General features: G+C 42.9%; 2 protein-coding genes and 1 long non-coding RNA gene across 6 annotated transcripts; 2 read left to right on the top strand and 1 right to left on the bottom strand.

The window, feature by feature from the left end:
• Positions 1-8,887: 8,887 nt before the first annotated feature.
• Positions 8,888-11,361, bottom strand: LOC124033693. Of its 3 annotated transcripts, none has more exons than XR_006838438.1 (8): positions 11,247-11,361; positions 10,305-10,375; positions 10,041-10,217; positions 9,889-9,950; positions 9,709-9,806; positions 9,588-9,629; positions 9,231-9,519; positions 8,888-9,134 (listed from the first exon to the last, which is right to left on the bottom strand). XR_006838438.1 is itself a non-coding variant. In XM_046345878.1 (8 exons), the coding sequence occupies exons 1-7, from the start codon at positions 11,354-11,356 to the stop codon at positions 9,231-9,233; spliced, it is 720 nt and encodes a 239-aa protein (XP_046201834.1). In that variant the 5' UTR covers positions 11,357-11,361; the 3' UTR covers positions 8,893-9,134. The 3 variants fall into 3 exon arrangements, 1 of the variants encoding a protein (XP_046201834.1); XM_046345878.1 differs by lacking the exon at positions 9,588-9,629 and having other exon boundaries at positions 8,893-9,134; positions 9,231-9,266; positions 9,346-9,519; positions 9,717-9,806; XR_006838437.1 differs by lacking the exon at positions 9,588-9,629 and having other exon boundaries at positions 8,891-9,134; positions 9,717-9,806.
• Positions 11,362-13,143: 1,782 nt separating this feature from the next.
• Positions 13,144-14,276, top strand: LOC124033106. Its single transcript, XR_006838315.1, has 3 exons — positions 13,144-13,650; positions 13,874-14,074; positions 14,242-14,276. It is a non-coding gene; the product is annotated as an uncharacterized LOC124033106 (long non-coding RNA).
• A 677-nt stretch (positions 14,277-14,953) lies between these two features.
• On the top strand, positions 14,954-15,950 carry LOC124033105 (fatty acyl-CoA hydrolase precursor, medium chain-like). 2 transcript variants are annotated; one of them, XM_046345044.1, is made up of 4 exons: positions 14,954-15,263; positions 15,444-15,548; positions 15,731-15,802; positions 15,902-15,950. In XM_046345044.1, the coding sequence occupies exons 1-4, from the start codon at positions 15,111-15,113 to the stop codon at positions 15,911-15,913; spliced, it is 342 nt and encodes a 113-aa protein (XP_046201000.1). In that variant the 5' UTR covers positions 14,954-15,110; the 3' UTR covers positions 15,914-15,950. The 2 variants fall into 2 exon arrangements, with proteins under 2 accessions (XP_046201000.1, XP_046200999.1); XM_046345043.1 differs by lacking the exon at positions 15,902-15,950 and having other exon boundaries at positions 15,731-15,856.
• The last annotated feature ends 1,785 nt before the right edge of the window (positions 15,951-17,735 follow it).

Raw genomic sequence — 17,735 nt, 5'->3', positions numbered from 1 at the left:
GGCTGCCTTCCAAGCAATGGGAACCACCCCAGAAAGGAGAGACAGGTTAAAAGGTTGGAGATATGTTTGGCAATGATAGGGGGAGCAACCTCAAAGAAGAAAGGGTCTAAACTATCTGACCCAGATGGTTCTTTCGGACCAAGTTTAAGGAGCTCCTTTAGCACCTCGGACTCAGTGACTGCCTGCAGGGAGAAACTTTGTAGATGGGCAGGGGAAAAAGAGGGAGAGGCATCAGGGATAGTCACATTAGAAGGGGTGGGAGATGAGGAAATGTTGGACAGGCAAGGAGGCATGGCGGAGTCAAGTAGGAATCCTGACTTAATGAAGTGGTGATTAAAGAGCTCAGCCATGTGCTTTGTGTCAGTAACAACCACATCATCAACATTAAGGGACATGAGCAGCTGTGAGGAGGAGGGTTTATTTTCAAGGTCTTTAATCGTTTCGCAGAACTTCTTGGGGTTAAACCCACAGAGAGGGAACTGCTCCTTAAAGTAACTAACTTTGGCCTTCCGGGTAGCCTGAGCACTTATTTCTCATTTGCCTGAACAAGAGCCAGTCAGCCTGAGTATTCGTGTGCCAAGCCTCTCGCCAAATGCAATTCTCAAGGTGGAGTAACTCTGCAAGATCAAGGTCAAACCAGGGACTTCACTTGTTTTAATTCAAATGTTCTTTATTGGGGCGTGATTGTTAACAATACCACTGAAACGAAGGTCCAAGCATCTTCGACAGAGAGGATCAAGCTGATTCTATACCATTTTACAGAGGCCAGTTCATGAAGGAAGGCTTGCTCATTAAAATTGTTTAGCAAGCATCTATGACAAATCAGGACAGTTCGTTTCACTGAGCAGCCATTACGAACACAGGCTGAAAAACAGTGATCACTAAGGTCATTACAGAAAACACCAGACTGATAACTATCAGGATAACATCGAGGAGAGTAGCCTTTTCTGGGTGTTTGGAGTCAGACCTCGTGGGATTCGGAATAATCTGAGAAAGATTTAGGGGATCCCATTGCTTTAGGACTTGGTCAGGTGGTTTAAGCATGTCCCAGTTTAGGTCACCAAGCAGGACAAATTCAGACTTAGTGTAAGGGGCCAGGAGAGAGTTTAGGGCAGGTAGGGTACAGGCCGGTGCTGATGGAGAACAATAGCACCCAGCAACAGTCAATAATACTTTAATACTTTTTTAAATATTTTTTTTTATACTTAAAACCAGAAAATCAAATAGTTTGGGGACAGACTTGGTGGAGACAACCGAGCACTGAAAGCGATCCTTGGTAAAGATTGCCACTCCCCCACCTTTGGAAGATCTGTCTTGCCGAAAAAGGTTATAACCAGAAAGGTTAACGTCAGTTTTCAAACACTCTTCCTTAACCACGTCTCAGTAATGACCAACACATCTGGATTGAAGCTGTGAACCCACACCTTCAATTGATCCATTTTAAGTAATAAGCGTCTAGTGTTAACGTGCAGAACACTGAGACTTTTACGTGAGCAGAAATCAGTGGAGCAGATATCAACGCACAACTCAGAATTGGGGCTAACAACAGTAGATGGGCCAGGGTGTACATTCTCATTGCCAGATATCATCAACAGTAATACAATCAAGGCATGGCATAGTAAAGAGAGAGCTCTGCAGTGCTGATTTATGACATCTGAATGTGCATCAGATGGCAACAAGATCATATTGTACAGCAATTTTATCAGGTGACCATCGGGTGTGACTATATTGCCTCTCCAGCCCCGGCACCATTGTCGGGCACGGCTTCGACTGAGACTGGGCAGGGATATGTCATGTCCTTGGCCCCCGCTGGTGCTCAGCAGTTGCCTTCTACAGAAACTGAGCCCACACGATAATTAATTCCCCATCCCCCCTCCACTGCAATGGAGTCTGTGGAACCCTCTCCCCGGCTCGGATGGCCTATGTGATTCTAGCAGCATCGCCACACGGTAGTGTGCCTATGTTGCTGACTGGACCCTATTCCTCACCGCCACCAGATCATCACCAGTCAAAGCTACGTACCTGACGAGTCTGACTCTCTGCCTGTCCCTGCACTCAGGGACCCTCCAGCAGCACTGGACCTATCTAATGCTTACCCCGATGACCGGTCCAGCCATGACCTGGGCCCATGGGGGGACCCAGCCACAGAACCCTCACCAGCTACTGACAATACAGCTTCACCTGACTCAGCCACAGCCCTGGGTCCTGTTCTGTGTCCAGGATGTCCCTGCCCAACGTACACCACCTGACTCAGCCACAGCCCTGGGTCCTGTTCTGTGTCCAGGATGTCCCTGCCCAACGTACACCACCTGACCCAGCCACAGCCCTGGGTCCTGTTCTGTGTCCAGGATGTCCCTGCCCAACGTACACCACCTGACCCAGCCACAGCCCTGGGTCCTGTTCTGTGTCCAGGATGTCCCTGCCCAACGTACACCACCTGACCCAGCCACAGCCCTGGGTCCTGTTCTGTGTCCGGGATGTCCCTGCCCAATGTACACCACCTGACCCAGCTCCAATCCTGGTCCTGCTGCCGCTGGACTCAACCCCCGACGTGATTGTGGGGGACACACTGGGGCCGACCACTCAGACTTCGCACTCCAGTGTCCTGTCCCAGGAGTACTACCTATTCCTGCTCCTGGGGTCCGAGCTGATCCACCATCTGCCCTGGACTCACCAGCACTGCCTCCTGATCTGGTCCTCCTCCTGTTCCTGCACTGGGGGACTTGCCTGCCTCAATTAGGGAACGTCTGCTGCCGTGCCTGCTCTCTTCTGCTGGGGCACAGCCCGCCTCTGTGGGGGAGCCACCGCCGCATCTGCTCTCCGCTACTGGGGTCTGGCCTGACTCAGTTGGGGAGCCGCCACCACTGAGCCTGCTCTTCTCCCCGGCCCTGGACACAGGGGCCCTCCCCCCGGCACCTGACTTGTTATCGGGGGCTGGCCCTACTCTAACGTGCTACCCGCATGGTCACTTTAAGCCCTCTGTCCTGCTGTGTCTGTTACAGAATCCCCCTGCTTTTCTGGAGCCGCGCTGGTTCTCACCCATCCTCACCGTTTCTCCGCTTCACTTGGGAGACCAATCTCTCCGCCAGCTCATGGCTTCAGCCAATCGGACAATAGCCATGTCTCACCCTTGTGCACGCTCTAGCCTTGCAGTCTCTCCAGGTCCTGATTGGCTAGTCAGCCTGACCCACACTCTCCAACAGAGTAAATATTGCCATTACTGAACATGTTATTCCAGTCTGTGTGGGTGGACATATGTGGATAGAATGCGTGAAAACAGAGTAAGTTGTTGTTGTTGATTAGCTTGGCTTTGTTTATAACCACGTAGCTAAGTACAATATTATATGCTGAAGTTGTTATTAGTATTGGCTATTACTACCTTTAGTGCAGTGGCGTGTATTCATGGAGCCAAGGGAAGCTAGGCTTCCCCAAAAAATTGACAAAGGAAAAAAATACATTCAGTTATTTATCTTTCATCTCTCTGTGTTTCATAATTTCCTTCAATTCGCTAGAGGCTGGACGCATCTCACAGGAGAAAGCATCCGAGTGAGCAAAACACAGCCAATCTGTCTCTCTACGTGTACGTCATCTGTCTGATGCTGTCTGGTCAAAACAAGTATGACATTGTTGCGTCTCGTAGCATTGAAGTCAAGGGAAGCCTGCGAGCACCTGGCCTCCATTGACAAAAAAAGTATACATAATTAGCCAGTCAGCGTTGAGCTAAATTGAGCGAGCTCAACTGTTAATGGTCCTGGCGTAGCAAAAACAAGTGTAAAGGGAAGCCATCTTGGATTTGACGTCACTCCTTTCAAATTCCATTGAGAGCATACATCATTGACAGAAAAACTTACATTTTTGCATCTCGTTGTGTTGTTGTCCTCTGCTGGCTAGCCAGCTAGCTAAAAGTGACCCTTTCCTAAATTAGCCATGGTTGGAGATATGGATTTGGACTTGTGGTTTTACTTAATTCTCCGTACTGGCCAATGATTATAACAGCAATTCTGATCCAACCATTCATTCATACATTGTTGTTGTGCCCCTGTCCAGAGAGGATGGAAGATTAATATGTAGCTAGATGTTTTTTATTTTTATGAACACAACAAATACAAAAAACTGAAATATGAAAAATAACAGACAGGTCGGTGTATTACATATCAATATTCATTTTACATTTGTTAAATACTTTTATGGTGCGTATTGCTTTTTGCTTTTACATTTACTGATAATTTCAAAATAATATTTAAATTCTATCTTCAATCATGTAAAATGATATCTTAAATAGGTTTGTTCTCTGCCCACTTCCTTTTATGGATAATGAATCTTCCATGAAAGATAAACAAATGAACAATGAAAGTTAAATCAGGCTCCATATTATTTGGATCAAAATGAAACATAATATTAGAGTCTCTCAGATTAACATTAATAGTCATTTCTTTTCAAATAAAATATTCTAACTCACTTCAAAAAACTTCTGACAAGAACAATCCCGAAATAAATGATCATGAGTTTCTGGGTCACAACCACAAAATACACATTTGTTATCAAAAGCTATATATGTAGCTAGATGTAGAAGGCTAATGTTAACTAACTAACATTGCCCATGAATGGAAGTTAGGCTAGCGAGCAAACATTTTAGAAAGGTAGCCTAGGACAACAACAAATAAAAGTGTGTACTGTATGACAGACCATTTCATCAACATGAAAGAGAGGAGGATGGCTTTGGCGTTTCTCTACATGTAGTGTGAGTCAACATGTTTTTCTACTTGGTTGAAAGCCATGGACGTATCCACACACGCACACAGAAATCAGAACCATGGACAGCCACATATTTTACCCACACACCGCTACTATTGATATTGCCCATTTATACATCCACATTTTAGGGTATTATGTCATATGTTTACATTAACTCTGCTGTTGTTATTATTGTGCAATGATTTAATACCTGGATATTAGATACAGTCCTTACCTATTGTGCTATTGCAGTTCTGTTCTATTTTTATTTACTCTTGTCCCTCATTTGATATGCATACATTCATCCCGCTTCATTCATTGCATTCCATGTGTACATTCATTGTCTCTCTGTTTCTGTACCTTTACAGAACCATACCCATGTACATACCCATGTTCATCTTCTCCTGTGTGTGATTAAAGTTCCTGTGTGTGTGTTAACTATTGGGCTGCTTTATTCCCCTCTAACCGGGGGCAGTGTCAGTGAGTCACAAACCAGTAAAATAAACTACATGACCAAAAGTATGTGGGAACCTGCTCGTCGAACAGCTCATTCCAAAATTATGTGCATTAATATGGAGTCGGTTCCCCCTTAGCTACTATAACAGCCTCCACTATTCTGAGAATGCTATCCACTAGATGTTGGAACATTGCTGCGGGGACTTGCTTCCATTCAGCAACAAGATCTTTAGGGAGGTCCGGCACTGATGTTGGGCGATTAGGCCTGGCTCACAGTCGGCGTTCCAATTCATCCCAAAGGTGTTAAATCAGTTGGTTGAAGTCAGAACTCTGTGCAGAGCATTCAAGTTCTTCCAAACCGATCTCGGCAAACCATTTCTGTATGGACCTTACTTAGTGCATGGGAGCATTGTCATGCTGAAACAGGAAAGGGCCTTCCCCAAACTGTTGCCACGAAGTTGAAAGCACAGAATCGTCTAGAATATCATTGTATGCTGTAGCGTTAAGATTTCCCTTCACTAAGAGGCCTAGCCCGAACCATGAAAAACAGCCCCAGACCATTATTCCTCCCCCACCAAACTTTACAGTTGGCACAATGCCTTCATGCAGGTAGCGTTCTCCTAGCATCCTCCAAACTCAGATGAGTCCTTCGGAATGCCAGATGGTGAAGCATGATTCATCACTCCAGAGAATGCATTTCCACTGTTCCAGAGTACAATGGCGGTGAACTTTACAACACTCCAGCTGACGCTTGGCATTGTGCATGGCGATCTACCTGTGAATGCAGGTAAAACTAAGCATATGTTGTTCTCAAGAGCGCATAAAATAACTCTGATGATTTAAGCATATGTACTATGGACAGTGCCCATATTGATCGAGACGTGCTTACAAATATCTGGGCATCTGGATAGATGAAAAGCTGTCTTTTAAAAAGCATATTGAGGAGTTAGTTAAGAAGCTGAGAATACAAATGTGGTTATTCTATAGAAATAGGTCCTGCCTCTCGCTTAATAGTTGAAAGCAGATTATTCAGTCAAAGTTCCTATCAGTCCTAGTGTAACGGCGTTCGTCTGTTGAATGAAGAGAGTCGGACCGAAATGCAGCGTGTTGGTTACTCATGCCTTTAATGAATGATGGTACATGATATAACTGAAATACAAAAGCAACAAACGAAACAAGAAACTAATTACAGCCTATCTGGTGAATACAACACAGAGACAGGAACAAACACCCACAAAATACAAAGCGAACTCAGGCTACCTAAATACGGTTCCCAATCCGAGACAACGAGAATCACCTGACTCCAATTGAGAACCGCCTCAGGCAGCCAAGCCTAACTAGACACACCCCTAATCATACACAATCCCAATGCTAATAAAACCCCAAATACGAAACACAACATATAAACCCATGTCACACCCTGGGGCCTGTCGCACAAAACTAGGATAAGGGATTAAGCCAGGATATCTTGGTGATCCTGGCTCAATTGATCCGTAATCCGGTTGCACTAAAGATGGATAGGGGGCAGGAGGATATGTTATGGTATAAATTACCATGGAGATTTATTCTGTGGAGCTAGCCTGCTCCAGACCAGGCTAAATTCCAGGATCTATTTAATCTCATCCCTAATGTCAGTCAGCAGTCACCACAAATGGAAACCAATAGTTATTTCACTGCTCACTATACATTGTTATCACATATAACTAGACCCACTGTCATTATTTAAACGTTTGTGATCATTAATTTCAATGATTTTGGATAAAAAATTATTTTTAGATGTTGCTATCATTAGATAATTTACAGTTTCCCATAGACTATATATAAAATGATAGAATATTAGGGCCACAGAGGGAAAAAAAGACAAGTCATAATATTGTAACCAGTTGTTTTAAAGGAGGACAGTTGTTAAAATGACAGATGTGGGGCATTTCGTGAAATTGTACTTCAGTATGGTTTCATAAACAAAGACATGCTGATGTGCCAGAATATTAAGTATCACATTGTCATAAGTATCAAAACTGTAAAAACAATATGTAGCTTTTCTGCAGAAAGAACCAGCCTCATAAATTTATGACTTTATCCTTTTTCTTCAGTGTGGCCCTAGTACTCTGTCATATAAACAAATACACATTCCATATGAATATAAAAACACAATGTGTAACATTATGTTCCTTTATTGAATAAGGACAAAACAAAGCAGGTAAACCATCAGCTCCTTTCGAAACTGAAGTCACAGTGACTCTACAAGATGGAAAGCACAGAATCCAAGCATATTATACAAAATGATACATACACATTCAAAGGTTGTATATAACACACCCTGCATGTCTGCACACTAAAATAAATGCAGGACAAATCCATACACATCAACTGAACAGACAAATGAATGGATGCAGTAGCCTCCCTGCAGCCTTGTATTACACACAGTATACCGCACAAACATCATAAGAGGCCAAATTCGTAAAAAACGAACCCAAAAAAAAACAAATTCCTCTGCCACCGCAGGACATATTTAACCAAAATTGAAAGCACACATACTAACTAAAATAATTCAACACATATTGGTCCCTCAGCAGCCGACCACTGTCGTCATCAGGGAAGATTGCCGGATTGTCCCAGTCCATGGCTGGTGGCACTCTGGGGTCCCTCTCCTTCCTCAGGCAGGCCACATTGTGGAGGACAGCACAAGCCACAGTAATATCACATGCCCTAACAGGACTGACCCTTAATTTGTGAAGGCAGTGAAAGCGTGCCTTCAGGAGGCCAAAGGTCATTTCAACTCTGGCCCTGGTCCTGGCATGGGCATGGTTGTAGGCCTGCTGTGCTTCCTGGGGTCTGTGAAAGGTGTCAGGAGAAAAGGCTGGCAGCCATACCCCTGTCTCCCAGCAACACACCAGAGAATTCACCTGTCAACACAAAATCTCATCATTACTACCTCATAAACACAGTGATATTCTTGACACAGCCATGATGGTTATAAATAGGGGTTGTGTGGCTTACCTTGTGATAGGCACTGATAGATTTCAGAGGCCCGAAAGATTCTGGAGTCATGGACTGAGCCAGGCCATTTTGCCACAACATTGCTGATCACAGTCAGCATTGCAGACCATCTGAAATCATAAGATGAGGAATATTACACCAATCAATGCACATCACTGGCAATGCAGAGTGTTCGTCAATGGACAATATCAAAAAGTTATGTTCACCTGAACATTAATGCTGTGAAAGGATTTCCTATTCACAAAATCGGCCTCATGGGCACCTGAGGGGGCTTTTATCCATGTGTGTGCAGTCCACTGCACCAATGACATTGGGGAAACCTGTCACACAAAGTAATGAGTATCCTACTATGTGTTAACAGTTGTCCTGTAATTTGTAGATCCTCTTACGTGCAATCCTATAGAACTCCTCTTTGATGTCACAGAGTCTTCTGTGGCCAGGGAAGGAGATGAAGACATCTGCTAATGCTTTGATAGCCAGACACACGCTCCTTATTGTGCGGCAAATTGTGGCCTTGTTCAGCTGTTCTGCATCCCCCACTGAGTACAGGAAGGCTCCACTAGCAAAAAAGCGCAAGGCCACACAAACCATTTGCTCCACACTCAGTGCATGGCTCCGTGCAGTGCGGTGCTTAATCCTGGGACCCAGTAGTCTGCATAGATACCTGATGCCATCTGCAGAAAACCTGTATCTTTCATATAGATGGTCATCAGGGAAGGCCAGTGGGTCCAACCAGTCCCTGAAGACCCTTTCTCGCCTGAAGGCTCTCCTCAGCACAAGTGCTTCTTCATCCACCACATCTCGCACGAATGGGCATGCCATTGTCAGAGCAGAAAGGAACACACAATTTTGGGCCTTCATATAGGCTAGTGGCCAGACCTGGTGCTGGGGGGGTGGGCAAAAGAGGGCGATGCCTTATAACGATGACTTGGTTGTACTGATTGCTGGGAAAATAAAAAAAACCTTAGAAAGATGCCACCGTCCTGTGTGCTCACAATAAGAGCTCATATGTCATGGCTCACTTGACTTTGAGAATATACCTAATTTTTATTTTGAGCTGTGTCATCTTCTTGGAGCTGGGGGAGGAAATACAAATAATGATTAATACATTTGTGTTACAGTTAGCATACAGTGTACATTGAAGGCATATCTCACCTCCCTCTCAAGTTTTTTTATTTCAAGGTCCAGTTTCCTAATTGTCCTCTTTTTTATTTCGGACTCCAGTGCAAGATTTTCCATCTTTTTCTTCTTGTACTGAATGTCTATGTCTGCCAGTTCTATTTGGCGCCGGAGGTGGTTGCCATACAACTTTCTGATAGCTTGTGAGCTCTGTGAACACAATACAATTAGCGCAGCTGGAATTTGGCAGGATGTGGTGTCCTTTTATTAATACGCACTATGTTGCCAGGCTGGTTTTCCCACTGTGTAGCATCTGGGTCCTGTAAAAGAAATTAGATTTTTTGATTTTGATGAGGACTCCTCACCATTGTAGAGTAAATAGTACTTTCACAGTCTTACCATGATACCTCATGCCTTCTGGAATCCAGAGAGATGGTCTCCTCCTCATCATCATCGTCTCCATCATGTGCTGTTGCTGCTGCACTGGGGCCTTCACCCTATCACATTTAATCGGATTCATATTGAAGCTAGTAGACAAGACATGCCAGGCCTACAGAATGCCTTTGATGGAGTACTCACTGGATCAGCATCGTCTGGTGCTTGTGCTGGTGGCTCTAACAGGAACACAGTGCTGCCAGACACTGCAAGGCAATAGGTAAACCAAAGTCAGACAGTCCAAATTGATTCAATATGAATGTGGTTGTATCCCATGTAGAGATGGAAGGACATACCTTGAATGAAGCGGGTGGCATCTTGGGAGGAACCTTTGCTCGTCTCTTTCCCCCCAGGGATCCCCTCTAAGATGGGCCTGCCTTTATTTAGCTCCAAGGCCATGTCCTCTGCTGGGGTAAGGTCAGCCTTTGGTGACCCACCACCCGTGCCTTGTCTGTGGGTATTCTTTTTCACTGCTAAAACAGTACAGACAATGTGTGAGCAGGCACCTTCTGGGTACAATATATGCTTGTGCTTTGTTAAATATTAGTCAGGGACCATACCATTCTGCAGAATGTTCTTGTATTTGATTTTGACCTGCTGCCATGTCCGTTTTGGCCCGTTCATGTTTAATCTACACACACACACACACACATTTAATGGAGTCACACTGCAAAAAATTACTTGGTATTTTTGTCTTGTTTTCAGTAAAAATATATATTTTTTAAACTTAAAGCAAGATGTATTTTCTTGATTTGCTAAATGACCTAGCAAAATAAGTATAGTTTAGACAAAAAATATAAACTTTAAGTAAATGTGTGCTTAAAACAAGCAAATAAAAAATCTGTCAATATAATAAAAATTCTCTTGAAATAAGTTTACTTTTTCCATAAACACTTAATTTTAGAAAAGTTCTCGTTTCACTGGCAGATTTTTTTGCTTATTTTCCTAGGTAATTTTGCTCAAGAAAATATTCAAGATGTTTTTTAGATATTTTTTTTTACTGAAAACAAGACAAAAATACTAAGTAAGAAAGACATGTTTGCAGTGCAGTGAGCAACCGACCTTGGGTCCTTTGAAAGGCGCTATATAAATTAAAGTGATTATTATTATAGCTCATCTATTTATTCAATTAAATTTTATTTATATAGCACTTTTCACAATTGTTTCATTCTGTCAAAGCAGCTTTACATTAATGAAAGCAGGAGAAACACAAAAACGGTGGACAACATAAGAAGCAGAGTACAACGGCTAAGATTAAACCGTACTGAGCGTAGTAACGTTAAATAATAATGTAAGGCTTTAATAATAATTTATCATAGCTTTATACAGTGTGATGGACTTACTTTACACAATTTCACTCATATCTGCAGTGCATTTCAATTAAAAATTTAACCGTTTCATAATTACAGTACAACTGCGTTTTTGGAGATGTGAATTAAATATTTGAATTGTAATTGTGATGTTTCAGCGGAGCGGTGAGTGTGTAATTGTGCACTACTTACGCATTCAGGCGGTCTGCAATACTTTGCCACGCTTTTTCTCTTTGCTTTATCACTGTGGCGGTGTTGCCTTTCTTCTTAATTATATCTTTTACCTCCTCGTATGCCTCCATGAGGATTTGTGTTTCCGACGGGGAAAAGTACGCGGCTCTAGTTGCCATGGTAAATCAGTTAATCTGTGATCTGTGGCGGGGTCTATTTGAGTGAGCCGTGAGCGCGCACCTATCCAGGATTGGTTTCACCTGGTTTAATGAATCCGTGTCTGCTCATCCTGGCTTGGTCTTTGTGCAACCAATTAATCCTGGACGCACATGTTTTGGCTTCATTGAGCTCAGCTGAGTCATTTATCCCTGATGTCTTAATTCTACTTTTGTGCAACAGGCCCCTGGCCTACCCAAACATATATTTCTGTAATGTATGTAATTCCGGGCTCATCTGTAAAAGAGACCTTGGTCACAGTATTATTCCCTGATAAAATATTGAATACATAAAATATGTGCAGGGTTACGAGGTAAGTGAGGCAGATATGTACATATAAGTAACAGGATAGATAATAAACAGTAGCAGCAGCATATGTGATGAGTTTAAAGAGTTAGTGCAAAAAGGGTCCATGCAGATAGTCCTGGTAGCTATTTGGTTAACTATTTAGCAGTCTCATGGCTTGGGGGTAGAAGTTTCGTGGTCTGTGTGTTTTTCTGTTGTGGATTGCATCTTGATTTACTTAAAGGGAATATAGACATCCATTTTACACGAGCCTGCTAGCCTGAGGCTTGCCTCTGTCTTTTATGCCTTTTGTCGGCACTTAGACTGAGGCAGTTGTGCTATCTTACCTCCATGGTAACGGCATCTGGGTGCAGGAACTCTCTAGTGGACACACGTGACTAGGCAGATTTACATCAAATCGGTCCAATTGATCCTCCTCGGTTGCCTCATTGGGCATGCGCCTTTTCTTTTTCTTACTGAAAACAACCAAACTGCACAGAATTCCAGTAGACTAAAACTGATATTTCTGGTTCCTTCGTAATGAAAGATTGTCAGGTTATGGCATTTCTAAACAGCAGACTTTAATCATGTCGATCCCTGATATTGCACCGAGTTATCAATTGGAGAGCAGCTTTCACTGGTGAGCCAAAATACTTATTTTATTTTGCAAATTATTTGAAGTAGCTGCCTCTAGTTCTGCTTTTACTGTAATGCATGATAGTTGAAAATGTAAGTTGACTATTGTAATACTATTATAGCCTAGCCTATAAACCGTTTCATTGTGGGTTGATTGCATTCAACTAGTTTACTGTAATCCCATTTATTTGATGCATTGCTTATTCCACATACCATTAAAACCAGGTGTAATGAGTACGCTGGGAGTCGGGAAGCATGTTCAGGAAGTGTATTAAATAAATAAATGAACATAGAACAAAACAAGAAACACGAGTAGTGTACAGACATGAAACACTGAAACAGGAAAAAAATAACGCCTAGGGAAAGAACCAAAGGAAGTGACCGAACACAGGGAAGATAATCAGGAAGGCGATGAAGTCCAGGCGAGTCTGATGAGTCGCTGGTGCGCGAAACGATGGTGACAGGTGTGCGTAGTAATGAGCAGTCTGGTGACCTAGAGCGTTGGAGAGGGAATATACGTGACACCAGGGACTATTAAAATGTACATTACAGCCTGCTCTAACTTCAGCACTTTAGGTTACTGTGTTGTCAATGATGATGATGATGATGATGATGATGATGATGATGCTGTTAGTTCAATGTAATCTCTGTCCAGGTTAGCTCAAGGTCTAGGCCTGTCCTGAGCCAAGCTGAAGGTAATTTACTCATATTTGATTGCCTGATATCATGTCATTGTTGATGTTCTGCACACTCTGAACTTGGCAGAAATGTAGACCCAAGATAAACAAGTGGAGTTAGTAGCATGACATCTAATTTCATCGTGCATGTCCAGGCAGCTATAGAAGATTAAAACAAACCAGGATGTTCTTTCAGAGGACTCCCCCTTTTCAAACTGCTGTTTGACATTCGATCAGGACTGAATCAACTCTGCTGGCTTTTTAGAAAATCCATAACAGGTTGCATTGGAGTTTCCAATGCCAGCCTGTGATATGAAGAGCAGCTCAATCCTCAGTCTTCCACAGATTTACTGAAGGCATTTAACTGAATTGGGGCTCCATACGGTTCATATTCCTTTAGCTGGAGGGTATACTTTTCTCTCTAATGTATTGATATTTGGTTACTCACTGGATAGGGATGTATTGTGCATTAATGTATAGAGATTATGAAAATCGGCAACTGCTGAAATAGATCTTCATGTGGTTTGATATTCTACAGATGTGAATGGATAATCTCCCTGGCACCACTATGATGGGTTAGGGCAGAAGAGTGAGTTTCCATACAGTCGCAGGTAAGAATGTATGTCCTGTTTAATTCACAAAATGCATTGATTAGCTGTAAATATATATATTTTTAAATAATATATATATATATATATATATATATATATATATATATATTTTTTTAAAAAATTGGTATGCTTGTAAATGGCTGTAAATCGCTCCTTTCCCAGTTAATGCATCCTTTGACAGACTACTACATTCCCTTTTCTGTAACATGTAAATCTTTTCCAGGGGACAGAGAGCCTCATCCAGCTTCATACTAGATATGGTCAGCTGGAGGGCAGACTGGTCAGAGTGAGAGAGAGAGCCAGAGGAAGGTGGCTGCCTACCTGGGGATCCCCTGAGCCCCCTTGTCGGGCCGCTGAAGTTCCAGGCCCCCCAGCCTCCCCGGGTGTGGCAGGGACTGAGAGACGCCAAGGCTTACCCCCCTCTGTATGAGCCTAAGCAGTAATGTCTCAGAGAGACAGGCAGGGAGACAAACAGCCTATACTGTTTAATGGGGAACTCTGAATCATGCGTATTTTGATTAACATTCTGCCATTCATGTTTGTATTGATAGTGTAAGAAAATGTAACCTTTCTTGTCCTCCTAACACATAGGTGTCTGCAGAACATGAACCACACTAGACAGATGGGTGACCTGTACGGAGGTCGGTTCCCTATCCTAAACACCTCAGAGGACTCCCTTTACCTGAATATCTACACACCAGTCAAACTGGGACCAGTCAAACCTGGGACCCAAGGGTCTTTGATTTGGTGGTCCTCATGGGAGGGGCTTCACTCTGTGATGGCTCCTCACTGGCTGCCTTCGGGGACGTTGTGGTGGTCATCCTCCAATACTGTTTGGGTATCCCAGGGTTCCTCAGGTACACATCCATATGTACTACATTTGGTCAATATGATCAATGCACAAATTCAGGTCAGTAATATCTTCTCCTGTTTGGTGTCTACTGAACACAACCCTGGCATATCTGATCTAATATCTGTGTGACCAGCACTGGAGATTGCCAGTAACCCGGAACGTGGGTGTTCTGGACCAGGTGTGTGCCCTGCGCTGGGTGCATGAGACCATCAGCAGTTTCAGGGGAGACTCAGGATCTGTCACCAGCCCAGTCAAAACTGTTGGCTGCTCTGGCCCCCCAATGGTGGAACAAACTCCCTCACAACGCCAGGACAGCGGAGTCAATCATCACCTTCCGGAGACACCTGAAACCCCACCTCTTTAAGGAATACCTAGGATAGGATAAAGTAATCCTTCTACCCCCCTTAAAAGATGTAGATGCACTATTGTAAAGTGGCTGTTCCACTGGATGTCATAAGGTGAATGCACCAATTTGTAAGTCGCTCTGGATAAGAGCGTCTGCTAAATGACTTAAATGTAAATGTAGAGAGTCTGCTGGTGGTGTTGCTGTCTTTTTTTGCGTGTGTGTACTGTGCATCTAGGAAAACATATTTGCTGATACAGAAAGATGCACTGGCTATCTCTATCTGTATGTAGGCTTACTTTGGGCACTGATCCATGGTTCTGTATGTCATCAGGACTGTTCCACAAGGCAATCAGTCAGAGTGGAGAACCCCTCGTCTCTATGTTCATCCAGGATGACCCCAAACCTGCTGCACAGGTGATCTGCTGTTTCATCATAACAGCAAGTCTCAAGGATCCCATACATTGTTTCATATACAATATCAGAACTGGTAAAACCTTCAGTGGTTTTATGACTGTCATTATTATTCTGGTACAATGTAACGTGTTGTAATTACAGTCATTCAAATGCTCTGTTTTCAATCTCTCCTTCTTCCAGCTGGTGGCACAGAGAGCAGGCTGTCTCAGTGATGACTCTGCAGAGCTCATGACCTGCTTCAGTGGCCTCAGCCCACAGGACAGAGGGGTGGCTACACCTGCACTGGTAGGTTTGTTCTGAGCCTCACACTCACCCTACAGTATGTGGGGTGTATGTATCTGAATGCCAGGCTGTTTCTGCTTTAGCTAACTTATACTGTATAGTGCTGTTGAATGCAACAAATGGCTGTTTGTGACTTCCATTCTGGGGCCCATCCTCTCTCTCCACTGTCCCATCCCATCCTGCAGACCAAGAGCTTCTTGGGCTTCCCCAGCATCCTAGGGATCAATAACCATGAGTATGGCTGGATGCTCCCACATGTATGTCCCTGCATGAAGATATGAAAACTGTCATATATAATTTACAGGTAAATGTACTTTTATCATTTTATTTTTTACCAGTTTTTTCCTGTTTCCTAGATGGGATCTTGAAATGACCCGTGAAAACATGATGATTATGATCCTGGCGTTTATGCTTCAGAAACTGTTTAGTGAAGTATGGTGGCAGCCAGGGTTGGGTAGGTTACTTTCTAAATGTAATTTTTTAGAGTTACTAGTTTCCTGTCCAAAACTATAATCAGTAATGTAACTTTTGGATTGCCCAAACTCAGTGATGTAATCAGATTACTTTCAGTTGCTTTTTGATTACTTTCTCCTTAAGAGGCACTAGAAGATGAAGTAAAGGATCCATCAAATGCATTTGGTGTGTCATCATGGTGGTCTCTGACTTGTGGTCAGACTTGCCCAGGTGGAATTAACTTAAACTTGCGTCTTTTTTCAATGCTGAATTGAATGACATCAGAAAGGTGTCAATGTATTTTCATTCAAAAGCATCCTTTCTGAATTTAAAAGTAATCCACGAAGGAATAATTTAGCTTTTAAAATGTATCTGTAATCTGATTACAATATTTTTGCTGGTGAAAGGACAATCGGAACTTCACTTCCACTTTTTTAATACCATGATGTACGCAGGAAAATACACACTGGGATGATAATAACAGAATATTATCAACCTGTTGATTTTAAGAGGAGATCCTAGAGTTCCTCCTTTGATTGTCACACAAGACTGTTACTTGATTAATTAATATAGAACGGTGGGTAGGCTTTATGCAAAATATAAATGACGTTTGTCTGATAATAGGCAGGCCAAAGATTGGGATTTGTCGAAAAAGACAAGTTTTGCAGCTGCTTGACGTGGACAAATGGAGTATTCTAAAGGATCTACAAAACAAGTTTGTACACGCTGGGAAATATACAATACCAGTCAAAAGTTTGGACACCTGCTCATTCAAGGATTTTTCTTTATTTTGACTATTTTCTGCATTGAATAATAATAGTGAAGACATCAAAACTATGAAATAACACACGTGGAATCATGTAACCAAAAAAGTGTTAAACAAATCAAAATATGTTATATTATAGCCACCCTTTGCCTTGATAACAGCTTTGCCCACTCTTGGCATTCTCTCAACCAGCTTCATGAGGTAGTCCCCTGGAATGCATTTTTATTAACAGGCAAATTGACATATGTCAAGAACGGCTCAAATAAGCAACGAGAAACAGTCCATCATTACTTTAAGACATGAAGGTCAGTTAATCCTGGAAATTAACAACTTTGGACATTTTTTCAAGTGCAGTTGCAAAAAACATTGTCATTATGAAACTGGCTCTCGTGAGGATCGCCACAGGAAAGGAAGACACATGGTTACCTCTGCTACAGAGTTCATTAGTTACCAGCCCCAGGAATTGTATCCCAAATAAATGCTTCAGAGTTTCAAGTAACAGACACATCTCAACATCAACTGTTCAGAGGAGACTGTGAATCAGGCTTTCATGGTTGAATTGCTGCAAAGAAACCACTACTAAAGGACACCAAGAAGAAGAGACTTGCTTGGGCCAAAAAATACAAGTAATGTACATTAGGCTGGTGGAAATCTGTCCTTTGGTCTGAGTCCAAATTGGAGACTTTTAGTTCCAACCGGTGTGTTTTTGTGAGATGCAGAGTAGGTGAAAGGATGATCTCCACGTGTGTGGTTCCCACTGTGAAGCATGGAGGTGGTGTGAGGGTGCATTGGTGGTGACATTGTCTGATTTATTTTGAATTCAAGGCACACTTAACCAGCATGGCAACCACAGCATTCTGCAGCAATACACCATCCCATCTGGTTTGTGCTTAGTCCCACTCTCATTTTGTTTTTCAATAGGAAAATGAGCCCAAACACACATCCAGGCTGTGTAAGGGCTATTTGACCAA

The sequence above is a fragment of the Oncorhynchus gorbuscha genome, linkage group LG04 (assembly GCF_021184085.1).
Source record: "Oncorhynchus gorbuscha isolate QuinsamMale2020 ecotype Even-year linkage group LG04, OgorEven_v1.0, whole genome shotgun sequence".
Classification (NCBI taxonomy): domain Eukaryota; kingdom Metazoa; phylum Chordata; class Actinopteri; order Salmoniformes; family Salmonidae; genus Oncorhynchus; species Oncorhynchus gorbuscha.
The sequence above is the reverse complement of the archived record's forward strand: the minus strand, read 5'-3'. Positions and strand labels throughout refer to the sequence as shown.